The sequence below is a fragment of the Atractosteus spatula genome, chromosome 1, assembly GCF_055471065.1.
Source record: "Atractosteus spatula isolate fAtrSpa1 chromosome 1, fAtrSpa1.hap1, whole genome shotgun sequence".
In the NCBI taxonomy this organism is placed as follows: domain Eukaryota; kingdom Metazoa; phylum Chordata; class Actinopteri; order Semionotiformes; family Lepisosteidae; genus Atractosteus; species Atractosteus spatula.
This window is the reverse complement of record NC_142706.1, coordinates 12735303-12749406: the sequence shown is the minus strand read 5'-3', so window position 1 is coordinate 12749406 and position 14104 is coordinate 12735303. Positions and strand designations below refer to the sequence as shown.

Here is a 14104-nt window from a genome sequence, read left to right as displayed (position 1 = left end):
TCCTGGATTGTTTGCCTCGGCCACACCTCCCCCGTACACCAGCGCACCAAGGACACACCCCCTGTTTTCATCCCCGTATCCTGCATGACTTTTCTTTCCTCTGTTTCTTCACTTTTCCCTGGATCGCGTCGTCCGCATAGGGTCCGGATAGAACTGTTCGTTACAGTATGGGACCCACTGTCTCATCAGTCTCATAACATCTCTTCCGAGGGATGAGGCATCAAACAATTTTATGTCCCTTGTCACCATCTTCAACCATTTCTTTGGAAATTCGAGACCAGAGGGAAGATTGCCACCTACTGGTCGACACACGACTGTAAAGCTACTGCCAACCTGATGTCACTACATGTCTGGAGACACCTTTGGTTTCTCCAAAAGAGGCCTTGGCTGTGCTCTGTCAATTATTGTACTGTATGTGCTCATGACTTGTGCAATTCCAGGCCACAACTGGCTTGTGACGTGTCTTACAAAAACTAGATCGTAGAGGCACCTGGAAACTTGGGGAACTTTAAAAAAAATTATTATATATAACAAATCATCTTGAGATTATTACAGTATATGTAATACATCTTCTTGTGATCTTCACAGCATGGCAGGGTGTCCAGGAACTTGTACTTATCAGTTTGTACCGCTGTCAGGCTACTGCCATTGCGCGACACAAATCACTGGGTCATAAGGCACTTTTCCAACACTTTTTTGTGCCTTCAGCCACAGTCACAGTAATGAACTTCTTGCAGGATCTTATACATCCAAACCGCTGCTGGCGTTTCTGCAAAGCTTGTTCTACTGTACTTTCTAGAAGTTTCCATTTCTTTTGTTTGTCCTGAGCCATCCAAAAGATCAGTTGGGGGTTCATGCTATGCCACACGAAAGAGGTCAGTCCTAAGCACAATACAGCAATTTAACTAGCCTTACCTTAATTTTTCTAACACCTAATTCCCTAAGCTAGTTACCATTACACAGAAGCAGCTGTCCTGAGCTGTCAACTAATTAAAATGTAGTCATGCGTTCACAGATTCACCGCTGATAAGGCTGAGTAAACGAAACCCAGTCAACCATTTCTGTTAGGGCCTGTGGCCCTGAACCATATGGCTCATTGTACTGAATGCTCCTGTGTATTTCACCTTCTTACTATCTGTCTTTGTCTGCCAATAAGATTGCAAGATGCAATTTATGGCTATTCTTGAAAAAAAGTCAGCTAAATGTTTGTTTTTTTTACATTTAAGAGTTGATTTACAGTATGAACTTTAAAGATTAAGTGGTAAAAGTAACGCAGTGTGTCAAACCATGTGAGATTTCAAACCAGATCATATAATGAATGTTCAGGGAATTTTCTAGAAGTTCAAATGACAAGACACACATACTGCAAACGTTCCTTATTAAGATATGATGAACTCCAGGATTGTTTTGATCCAGGAAACCAAGGTTTTAGTGCTAAGACCTCAAGAGCTTACACCTCGGCCTCCTGAGTGACTTAACCGGTAACAGCGCTTGCTCAAGCTCCGGCTGTGCTCTGTGGTCACAGTTTCGAGCCTGGGTCCTGTCAGTAATCAACGTGGACAAAGATTCCCCTCAAGAGGCAGCAAGCCATTGCCTGAGCACCTCCCAGGATGAAGTGGGATTAGTTGACAAGAAAGCTTTGGCTCTCAGTGACACAGTGACCCCTGTAGCCTACAGGATGCTTGCAGGCTGAGACAGCATTTGGTGCTGTTGGTGAGTTACTGTACATATGTGTCTCTTCTCTAATTGATGCTGAGGCCCCAGTACAGGGCTGTATTGCTTGTTATGTGTTAAAGGATGAGTGGATCAAAGGCAGGAGGGTCAGAGGAGGCTGCCCATGTTTCCTTGTTTTTCCCATCAGTGTGGCTGGAGATGTAATATTGTAGACACAAACTGAGACATGTAAAACATGCAATTAGTGATTCCGTACTGAATGGGTATAACAAAAATAATTCTAAATGTATTAAAAAGAAATATATTGGCACTAGAGGCTCATTTTTGTACATGCTTTTTGTTCTGTGGGGGGCTAATTTGATTTCATCCAAAGTTTTGGAACAGAAGATTTCTAGCTTGTTGTTGGTTCTTTTGTTGAACAATGATTCATCCCTTGATTTGTCAGCACTCCTGATTCAGAGCTGTGTGTAAACTAAAAAGATGATTACACAGTGATGACACAATGAAAGCATTGATTAAGACAATAGTTATTTCTCCAGTAGGTTGCAAAACCCTCATTCACAAAGAATCCAATCGACAGCAAGAACAAGACAAAAAAAAGAAAAGCAATATATACTATAAAACATCATTTGAAAGCTGCATACAAAACTAAGTTCCTACAAATCAGGTCTTCACAAACTACAATTGTACTCAATATCTGCATGTCTTCAGAAAACTGTTCTCTGCCCATGTAACTTTAAAAACGATTAGTTCGTTTTTATCTCAGTGAGAGTCAGGAAATACTGTAATGTCAAAATCCCTAAAGCAACAACCTAGTTAGCAAAAACAAATATCACAAAAAGAAAAGAACTGTCAGGGATTTTACTTTTTTAAACACATTTAATAAGTACTAATCATTAGCAAACAAAAAGCATGCTACATAGCCGTGCTGATTATCAAAAAGACAACAGTGTAAAGCAAACTGACCTGAAATAACAGTTCAAAGCCTGAATATGGTTTTACAAGAATTATTCTACAGACTGAAGACCAAGCAAAGGAATAACATTTTTTCATGATCTCTCAGGATAATTGTGAATCGTCTTGTTTTGTTTTTTTTTCTCCCTGCTCCTCAGAAGTTTAGAATACTAAAAAAATGGAAATGTCTTAAAATTGTCATTCTGAAAAATACAATGTTACATTATTAAGCAAAAAAAAAATACACCAAGGACTCCATACATGTAGGCAGACTAACTGGATGTCAAATATTAGCATACTGTAATGCCATGCTGTCACCGTAACATTAGCAATAGCAATAAACAAGGGAAAATGGTACATAAAAAAGATGAATGTTTGAAATGCAGTACCCAATGTGAAAATATGATACCCAATAATAAATGTCTACAGTAGATAATCTATTTTTTTCTAAATAGGCTGGATCTTGCTTCCTTACTTTACAGGGAGAAATAGCATACAGAATATAGTAATACAGTATATCAGTTCAAATACAGCACAGTATTTTCCCTCAGATACTTTCTGTAAATGGCTGCTGAAGCCAGGTGATAGCAAAAAAAAATGGTTTGTTCAAACCTGGGCCCTGACTTGGCACAATGCCGTGATGAGCAGAGTAAATAAATTCATTGGTTATAAATCAATGCCTGTTTTAACGATTCTCGAAACTTCTGAGAAAAATGTAGACGCCAGCCAAAAGCTGATTAAAACCTCTTACTGTAAAATGAAGCAATCTTTTTTTTCTCTTTCCACACACAGAAATAGCAAGACTCTCCCCTTATATGTAGCAGGTGGCTCTAATGAATGGGGTGACATACTGTAGTTATACATTTACATTTTGGGCAGATTCCACCAGCCCTCAAAACCTTTGCTAATATCACATTCCCCGGGCAGTGCTTTCAGGAATTGACACTGGGGGTGGAAAACAGGGCTGTATGTATTTGACATACTGTACCTACAGGGGATGGGGACTGAAAGCTGCTTTTAATATCATGAAAAGCAAAGAAAAGGGAAAGAAATCCAGAAATCCATTCTTCCTCATTAGCAGGCAGCTGCAGGCTACAGTGAGCAGAAACTTTTCTATCTGTCTGTATTTGCTATTTAGCTGATGTGTGTCACATACTGTACCTGCTATTTCATTTTTTTCTTTAAGGTAATCTATGCAGAACAGTCTGTGGAAGTGATGGAAAAGTTTGGGCTCACTGAGAAACTGAAGACATTCAGTTCTCCCTGTGCTTCCTAATTCTGTTGCTGGAAATAAAATTACATTTTAGTTTTCAGATGTCTGATGATTAAATATATTGATGTTTATTATGTTTACATATCTTAAATATCTACATTTATTTTCAGTTTGGACTGAAAATACAATAGGAGAGGATACATGGAACAGAATATACAGTCAAGTGGTTGGATACAACAATCTGAAATCCTTCAAGGAGTGACCAGATGAGATTTTGGAGTCATTTAGCAGTCAAGTAAGCAAGATGTGTTCCTCGCATTCTTATGTTCTTAAAAATACACATTTTCTCTGGTTTCAAATGTGTATTTTAGTGTCAGACTCTGTTTGCCTTTAGCTCACAGAACGAGCAGAACTTTTCACATCGGTATCTGCTTTGCTGTCTTAAAGCAACTCAAAAACACTAATATTGACATGATCTGCTTCATGTTTCAGGAATTGTATTATTGTGATACTGAATACAGACACACACATAATACTCATCACTATTGAGTTACTTGTATGCTTTAAACGTTTGTTACTCCATACTGTATGTTCATAATACAAATGCAGGTTACAAAATATAGTGTATTTGTGTTTATTTTTTTAATGAATGTGTTCAAATGGGAAGGAAATCTTCTGGACCCAGACTGGGGTGCTTTGGTTAATGCGAAAGGAGCTCCTTAAAGATCTTTTCAACAATACAGACTTTTGTTTTATGCCAGTCTGAAGTCACTCAAAACAAAAGTATTGTATGATTTGAAGTTAAAGACTTAGCAAATCAGATTAATAGTTCCATTATGACAAACGCTTCAGTAACTTATTCATATAACAGCCAACTTTTTTTTTAATCACATCTTCCACTAGCCAGATCCTGAAGGCACCCTTGGTGTACTCTTTTTATCAGGGATGGTCTGGAAAGCTGTTTTGCTGATAGAATACCTAAAACACCCTTTGTAGATTACTCCCCTGAGAAAGGTATCCCAGATTTCTTCACTCTTTGTGCACAGAATGGATTTTAGATACAGAAGTCTCACTAAACCCAAGCATGACCTGACCAAACCTTTTTTTTCTGAAGTTGGTCCTCTGAGAAATTTTGCATCTGACTGCTGAAAATTAGGTTTGGTGTAACTCTGCTGAGTGAACTGGAGAATGAAAATCATGGCCCGCGTGGGAGAGAACAGCATGAAAATATATTTTGTGTAGATAAGAGGCATGCCCCTGCCTTGCCTGGGCTCCCACAACACTGAGGAACATGGATGTTAAAATATTTGATGGCATTTTGCTTCTGCTTTCTGCAAATCTTATGGGTGATTGATTCAGTGTGCAGAAGAAATTGCAGCTCTAAAGTGGAGCAGGCTCTTCAAATACTGCAGTATGAGTAATTAATGCCGAAATTTCTACCATCCCCAAGCTTACCTTGAAAGTCACTGGTTTAAGCTGCATTTGATTTATTTGTTAATTTAATTTACTAACTGTACATTTAAGAATTCAAGTTTTTTTTTAATTCATACTCAAGACACTCAATAAGATTAAAACCCTACTGTTATTAAATTATTTTTGAAAATATCTGTAGAGCCTGAGGTTGATTTGGCATTATTTTTCAGAATTAATTTTAAATGGTCCACACTCATTACACAGTATAAGTCACAAATGTAAGAACCACATATAATTTTACTGTTTCTGTTTCTACTGGCACTAGGAATACTCTGAAAACTAAAAAGCATGGCTTGATCTTGTTATACCAGTTGTTGTCTCTCATCCCTTTCTTAGCTGGATTAGTGACACTTTTCAATAATGATCGAGGATAGATAAATAAATATAACTTTCTCACATTCTTCCTGTTAACCCTCTTGTGGAAACTCCTGTGCACTGTGCTAAATGCCGAATGTGCCTGACAAGTTCAGACATCAAAATAAAACATACAGTATATAGTCCTCATTCTCTTCACTGTGGTGCAAGATACTTTCTAAAGGTGGTATAAGCAACACTTTCTGTGTCATCTGATCATTCAGCACAATCACGACATTATGTTCTTAATCAGATCAGTTGTCTACCCATACACTATTGCCAGCAGCTACAGGTATATCACCCTGTAACTAACAACTGGCAGACCACTGAAGCTAAGCAGGTGTGAGCCTGGCCAGTACCTGAATGGGAGACTTCCTGGAAAACCTAAGATTAGTGCTAGAAGAGGAGTTAGTAGGACTCACCCTGTGCTCTGTGTGGGTCCCAATGTGCTTATGTAGTGATGGGGACATTATACTGTAAAAGGGTTAAGTCCTGACTCTCTGTGGTCATTAAAAATCCCAGGGCATCTCTCAAAAAGTGTAGGGGTGTAACCCCAGCATCCTAGCCATATTTTCCCCTGGCCTTTATAATCATGGCCTCCTAATAATCCCCATCTATCATTTGGCTTCATTGCTCTGCTCTCCTCCCCACTGAGAGCTGATGTTTGGTGAGCGTACTGGTGCACTATGGCTGCCGTCACATCTTCCAGGTGGGGGCTACACATTGATAGTGGTGGAGGGGAGTCCCCATTACCTGTAAAGCGCTTTGAGTAGAGTGTCCAGAAAAGCGCTATATGCTGTAAGTGTAAGGAATTCTTATTACCTATACAGTATGTTTCTTAGTCTCAAGGCCATGACTAGGTTTATGAACATTGTTTATGCTCCTGGAGATTATTATTTCACAAAGACAGTTCTCTGTCATTCTAATCAGACCATCAGCAATACTTGACAATACATAAACATAAACAGATTATGTTCATAAATGAAAGGCCTTCTGCCTGTTAAATCAACCAAATATTTAGCAGTTGTTATTTCTGATCATGTTCTCCCTGGCTCTCGACCTTTCGTTTCGTTTCTGACACGAAAAGTCCATTATTATTTAACTCCCTTTTGCTCTAAGGAGAAAGAAATGGAAACACAATCTTAAATCTAACCCCTATTTTCCAGCGGAAAAACAGATCTGACAATATCTCTGTGGCCACACTTATGGGAACCTCTGAAGGCTGTCTGTCAAAATCAGATAATTTCTTATTCTGTCTACACTAGCCAAACAATGAAAATCTAATCAAGAAGCACTAATTAACTCTACAGTATATTGGTTGTCGATCTCGACTATTTAGTAGCCACCACACAAGAATGATATAAGGAATAATTACCACTACTGATTGTTTGATCTTTTTTCCACAAATAAGGATGAAAGACTGTTACTTCACCTGCATAGTGCATATGAATAAGGAGATCCAGCAAATAGATTCCTTTGTCATCAGAACAGATGAAAGGCAGCCCGCTGTTTCAAAACTCAAGTGTGCTGCTCCTCCAGGAACCTTACAATTAATCTGAGATAGCTAACGAGTTAGCTTCCTTTTCTATCAGGCTGAATGCTTCACCCCCTGCTGATAATTCACATTTGCGTGTGTTTTTTAAGTATCTTGATTTTACAACAGTCGACAGTCAAGAGCTACAGTAAAACAACCCAATAGTTGGGTGAATTCTTCCCGCCATTAGTTCAATAAAAATAGGAAGGCACTAGTTAAATATTAATTTTCTTCAGTATTAAATATTCTTGCCCCTATACTGTACTCCTTTCTGCTTAAGAGGAAACCAATCAACATGGCACCTTCTCCATGGCTAGGCACCATTTTATTGTTACTGAAGTAAAGGGGTTATTTCTCTGAGAATAAAGTACATTTACAAGTATCAGTATAAAATACATTTCTAAACAAGTTAATGTTTTTAATTTAAGCGTGTGGCATGATACTACCCTGAGCACCCCCCTTTGATTAAGCTTAAGCTTAAAATTTTTGAATATTAAAATAACTACAGTAGTTCTCTTTCTTCCTTTTTTTCCAAAGAAATCTGAACTCTTCTTCTTTTGATCAACTAAGTGTATAGTCTTCTTATAGTTCAATCTCTCTCCTCACCTCTGATGTAAAAGTGATGACTAAGCAGCTAGTTTATCCTCTTGAACTTCTACCATTAGTTGCTTGTTTAGTTGGCTTACTCATGATCAAACAGGGTTAATATCCAGGGACATCTTACATTTTGTAGACTTCTTAATACAATTCAGTCATCCTTGACCTTTGCTGATCTTGCAGCCTGTAAAGGCTTTTGATAGAATCCAGTGGGATTATTTATTGTTTGCATGTTTGAAATTTTATTCCTTTCGTATATCGCTTTCAAATCACTTATTTTTACAAACACAGCAGGATCAGATTAGTCCCGAAATATACATCGAGGACTCACTGTTCCTCCTCTCCTGTTTGTTTTGGAAATTGAACCCCTCTTGGTTACACTGAGGACATTGCCAGAGCTGCAGAAGGTGAGAAGTGGAGGGTTAGGAGTTTGGTTATTTCTCTGAGAATAAAGTACATTTACAAGTATCAGTATAAAATAAATTTCTAAACAAGTTAATGTTTTTAAATTAAGCGTGCGGCAAGATACTACCCTGAGCACCCCCCTTTGATTAAGCTTAAGCTTAAAATTTTTGAATATTAAAATAACTACAGTAGTTCTCTTTCTTCCTTTTTTTCCCCAAAAAAATCTGAACTCTTCTTCTTTTGATCAACTAATCATCGTCTCTTTCATCTGACAGAACAAAGTCTCACATACCTCAAAATTATTCCTTCTTCAAAAAAGGAAATCAGATTGTAATTTAGCTTTCTCTAATTTTATGATTTTGGCACTGCTAATATTCAGAAAATCTCTGTTTCAGCTTCAAAGTCCTGAAAATGTGTGGTGTGAAACAGAGGTCTGTTACTGCAGCACATCTTTTCTACCTGCCTTAGTTTGTTAAAATACAGTACATTCAATAATGCTGATATATTACTTATGTCAGGCCTTGTAAATATGAAGAGAATAAAAAGATAAGACAAGCCATTAAATTGTTAAGGAAAGAAAATATAGGCTTACTTAAATATAGTAATCCCACATCTTTATGTATGTATTTTAATTGATCAAATGTTTAATACTATCTAACTTCAGTAGTGTTTCCAACATAGATGAATCTCATATTACAATCTTCACTTTCAACTATGCAAGTATAGAAAATAAAATACTCCTGTATCAATCCAGAACTGATTATTCACCTTCGCACATTAAAGCAGTAGAACAGTCCAAATCTGCTAATGCAGTAATAGGAAGTGGATTAAATTAAAAGGAAGGAATAAATAATACAGTTTCAGCACAGAAAATCAGTAAACGTTCACTCAATATTTTTTCTTCTACAGTAGTAGCTTTTCAGTGGTTTACACCACTTTAATCTGATCAAAGCAAGTCAAACAGACCATAAATAACACATTGATTTATTCAGGGGGAATTATGTTTCCAATACTGTAAAAGTTGTCTATTTTCAAGGAAAACTGTTGGATAAGAAAAAAACACGTCTATGAAAGAAAATGCACTGTAGGAACGTTTGAATTAAATGGAAGCTTCCATTTTTTTATTCACCGCACTGAAAGTGAGTTCAACCAATACTGTAGTTCAATATTATCTGTATGGATATACTGTATGTGAAGATATTTAAAGCTTAGCATTATGTTCCCATTCACCTTTTACCAGGACTGGGTTTTAAAATGTCTCTTTCACAACGTACGGTACACTCTCAACAAGTACTGTATATGCCACATTAAAACAGCAGCGATCTCACTTTCCATTAAAATATATGTAAACAACTGCAAAGTGTGTAAATACAGTGCTTGATAATGACAAGGTATTACAACCATTTTACTTTAGAAAACACTTTAAAACATAATAGTCTGTTCTCTAATGCCCATTTTATTAACTCAGTACAAAGGAAATGTAAGATTACTAATTCATTGCTTGCTTACACCTTCCCCGTGATAATTTTTTATTATAACATCCTGGTTTAGAAAGGCACTACTCTCAAGCCTCAGATACATCAAGCTTATGAAATATGGTTTCCTCAAGTACCTTAGGAAGCTAGGACATAATTTTTGTTTCTCATTTTGCTTTATACACATACTGTACACCTTTCATTTTCTGTAAATATTCTAAAAGTCAAGGGAATAGTAACTTGCCATGGGTAAATCAACCGGCAGAACTAATGTACCACAGAGCTCGGTTTTCTGCAATATGACCCTTTGTCAATTTCTGTTTTACCCCCAGGAACAATAATTTTCCACCATAAACCTTATCTCCAAACCAGTATGTGAGGAGCATATTGTTTTTCTTCACTCATGGGCACAAAACAAGGTAACAGTAAAGATTAATTCTGTAATGGAATCTGTATTTTTACAGCTAATGACACACCTGAAGGGACTGGTTTTTTTCTTGGTTTAGTTATTTAGTGAATATTTTGTTATTTAAAAAATGTATTACGTGAGAGAGGTACTGTAAGTGGTAGCTTTTGTTTTAATATGCATATGGCTTCACAGCCGAAACGTTGTGTTTGCTCTCTTCTCTTTTCAGCATGAAATAAACTTATTATTTGTTCCTAAGTAATAAAGTACAAATGTGTTGTTTTTAATTTCCTACCCATTCAGTAAAAAATCAAATTCAAGGATACATACAGTACATGTAGAGCTGCCTCAATTACAGTTGAAGATGTGAATTTTGTTTGTTTACATAAGCACACAAGAAAGGTTACAAATAAAAGTAAGCAGTTCAGTCTATCTAAGTTGTTTATTAGTAGCTAAGTGCTCTGAGGATCTCAGCAAGCTGAGTGTCAGCATAGACAGCGGAGCTAGGCCGCTTGTTCCATATTCCCATAAACCTTTGTGTGAAAAAAACAGCCTTAAAGGCACTTCCCCATAGTTTCCACTTGTGTGCTCTGCTTTGTGTGTCAGTGTTTGTTCTGAAGAAGTCAAGTGGGTTTTGCTTCTTCAGTGCCCTTGAGGATTTTGAAAACTCAAATTAAAAACTTCTGCTGTGTTCCAGAATAAAAAGACATGACTGTTTTATCCTGGCATATTACAATATTCCTTAAAACTCAGGGATCTGGCAAGGCTTTTAACTGATTCCAGGAATATGTTTTTTTTGTATCGTGGAATCCAAAAATATTCTAATAAATTATTCTAAATTAGTTTTTACTAGTACATTACAGAATTTTAAAAGATCTTCCATTGATTGAAATTCTGCATTTTTTAATTCAGTTCCTGAGGTGCTCTCTGGGTGGTATTAGTATGTTCGCTGCGTTGTGATGCCACAGGGGTAGTAGCCACCACCCTGGGCATGAAAAGGAGTGTCCCTTACTCCAGACACGCCCCTCATAACCTTCTCGGGTTACACAAACTCGCTCACGCCACTGACCTCCGGGGGTCTTTCCTATCGTCGGGCCTTTAGCTCTTGGTTTCCCAGGCTTGACAAGCTTCACCCTCAACACCAATGACACTCTTCTCTCTCTCCAGGAGCCTCACTCTTTTCACACTAATCTCGGAGCCTCCTACTCCCTGATGACACACAACTTCCAGGGTGACGGGCCCTTAGACTTCCAAGGTCCGCTTTCAGTTGCTAACATCCTCCTCTGATGTTATCAGGAGAAAGCACAATCTCCAGCGCTTCACTGTCATGCTGAGACTCCTCGCACTAACAGCACCGAGTCTCTCTAGAAGCACATCCCACGTCATGCCGAAACTCAACACACTTTTCCTACACACTTCCACAGCCTTAGGCTGTGCCCTTCCCTCATGCTCAGCCACCACTGCCCTCTAACCCCCATGCAGTATCGGCAGCTCCCTCACTGTGTTGCCACCTCATGCTCACCACCTGAGGTCTGGAGTTAAACAGACCCTACTCTCTCCCATGCTACGCTCTCAGCTGGGGGAGAGCCCCTCTACCACTCTGCACTCTCTGGCACTCTCTAACACTCTAACACTGGACTCACACACACTCACACATTCTCTCTCTCACACAGCGGACTTACGGACAGCAATGTTCTCACACACCATAACCATCCCTTGAAATCTTCAACTTTAACCAGAAGCCCGATGATTGTTAACAGTTCAACAAGACAGCCCATCCCCACTGTACAGTATATCTGTTGCTTGCAAACACAAAGTAGGGCCATGGCTGTGTTTTCTTTCATGTTACAGTCCTATACTTGTATCTTCAGACTCACCACATCAATAATCTGCAGCAAAGTCATCCCAAGTTCCACGAGCAGCGGCTGGGAGTCATTGAGAACGGGCCTTTCCAGACGGTTGTAGTTCTCCAGCAGTTCTTTGTACAATTTCCTTTGGTATTCGCCCTGATGGGATTCTGCATGACAACAAACAATAAAACAGAAGGACTTACAAATCTTCAGGGGAAATACATACAGCATACATCGTCAGCCACTGTATCATCAGTCAGTTGTACTATATCTACAGTGCCCTCTAAATGTATTGGAATTGCAAAGTCAAAACTATTATTTTTGCTTTACAGTTAATATGTATACAGTACATTTTATAATAAGTACAGTAGAGCATACAGTTTATTTATGGGTAATTCCATGCATGTATGTGATCACGTTTGAACAAAAACATTGTATTTAACCCTGTGATTTCAAATTACTGGGACACATTTGCATTAAGTCAATTTCAGAGTGTAAAAGTCTGTTTTGGTAGCATATTCCTTTGAGGCAATAACTGCATGATGTCGATGACCCAAATTCTTTGTGTATTCCTTCAAGATGCTTTTCTCCTGCCACTTTGAGTTCTTTTCTATTCTATTGATGTTCTGAGTTCAATTTGTTCTTCAGCGTGTAAAATACTTGCTGGTCTGGATTTAAATTTGAAGATTAACTCGCTCAGTCTAAGGTATTCTGCTTTTCCTGATGCACTCCACGTTTGCAATGAATTGCAATGAGAAAGGCATCGTGTCTGTGATTGTTTTTAATGTAATGTAACCTAGCGTGGATCACAGCAGATGTATAATCTATTATTGGGGAATCTGGATGATTGTTAGGCCTACTGTGATTAGCTTTAGGTTACATTTAGAAATAAATAAGGTTACAAATGGAGAAGAGGAGGACTTTCCACCCATATTATATGCAGTAGTTGATTCAGTTTCGAGTGTCTAAGTAATCTGAAGATCTCATCTCACCATTCCTTGAAAGAAGCCAGGGTATCAGCTTTGACAGTATGGTGGTGTAGCTTATTCCATAATTCCATAGTAATCACATAATTGTAAAAAAGAGTCTCTTGATCTCAGGTCTAGTTTCCTCCCTTGCCCTCTGGTTTCTATATCACTTTTCTTAAGAAATCCACTGAGCTAACCTTGCTGTGACCTTTGAAAGTTCTGAGTATTTGCGTCAGATCCCCTCATAGTCTTTTCTGTTCAAGACTAGGACATTTAAGTGACTTTGGCTTGTTAGACCAATATATTCCTTTAAGCCTTTGAATGTACCTGGTAGCTCTTCTCTAGTTTTAATTCCATACTTGGTAACCACATTTGTACACATTATTTTAAATAGGGTCTTACAAGTGCATTTTACAATTTTAACGTAACATTCATTCGACATACTGTAAATTCTACCTATGTCGTTTTAACTCTGTGTTCTCACATTCGTTTTTTATGACTTGTTCGTTTTTTTGAAAAATGAAGAAGTCAAAATAGAAAAGAAGGCAAAAGAAGTAAATCTCTCCGAAATTGTTTGACATATTTAAAAAGCAAATTTCACAATGAATAGACCATGACAGATTCAATTTTTATTATGTTTGTACTCATCATCAATTTCCATACTGTCATAAAGACATTCCATAAAGAATTACAGTACAGTACATAATACTGTGTAATGTAATATGTAATACTCTTCTTTATGATGGTTTTAAACTTTTTTATATGATGTCTTATGAATTTCATCACCTATTCCAGCTTGCAAGTTGCTGTTGATTCAGAGGACTAGTTAGACCGAAAAATTAACGAAAGATGCACTGCAATAGAGGTATGGAGAAGATGGAACACACAATGTTTTAAGCCATTTTAAAAACAAATCAGGAGTGGGCAAGGTGTGTCTGCAGAGTTTCATTCCAATTCATCTCTTAATAAGTCAAATCAACTTTCTATTGTTTTAATGGGACCAATGTAACCATTTCTCCCAGCTCCCGAGCTGCTTTGAGAAGACCTTGAAAACCTCAGCCACACATGTGCTCCAGGACCAGGACTGCCTGTCCCTGATGTAATTGATGGGCAGGAGTTGCACTACATTGATTTAAGAAGTCAAGGAGATTTTGGAAAGTGGATACAATCACAATCTTCTTAAACTCAATATGAGGCATGT

The 14104-nt window shown here is 37.8% G+C and overlaps 1 protein-coding gene across 1 annotated transcript in view; it reads right to left on the bottom strand.

Annotated features, from left to right (window-relative positions):
* The window catches only part of chrna8 (cholinergic receptor, nicotinic, alpha 8), a 66679-nt gene extending 53419 nt beyond the window's left edge, over nucleotides 1-13260 (bottom strand). The window contains exons 1-2 of the mRNA XM_088930221.1: nucleotides 13231-13260; nucleotides 11963-12142 (exon numbers count right to left, since the gene is read on the bottom strand). Coding sequence (XP_088786347.1) covers nucleotides 11963-12142; nucleotides 13231-13260 — 210 coding nt within the window. The remainder of the gene's footprint in view (nucleotides 1-11962; nucleotides 12143-13230) is intronic.
* Nucleotides 13261-14104: the final 844 nt, after the last annotated feature.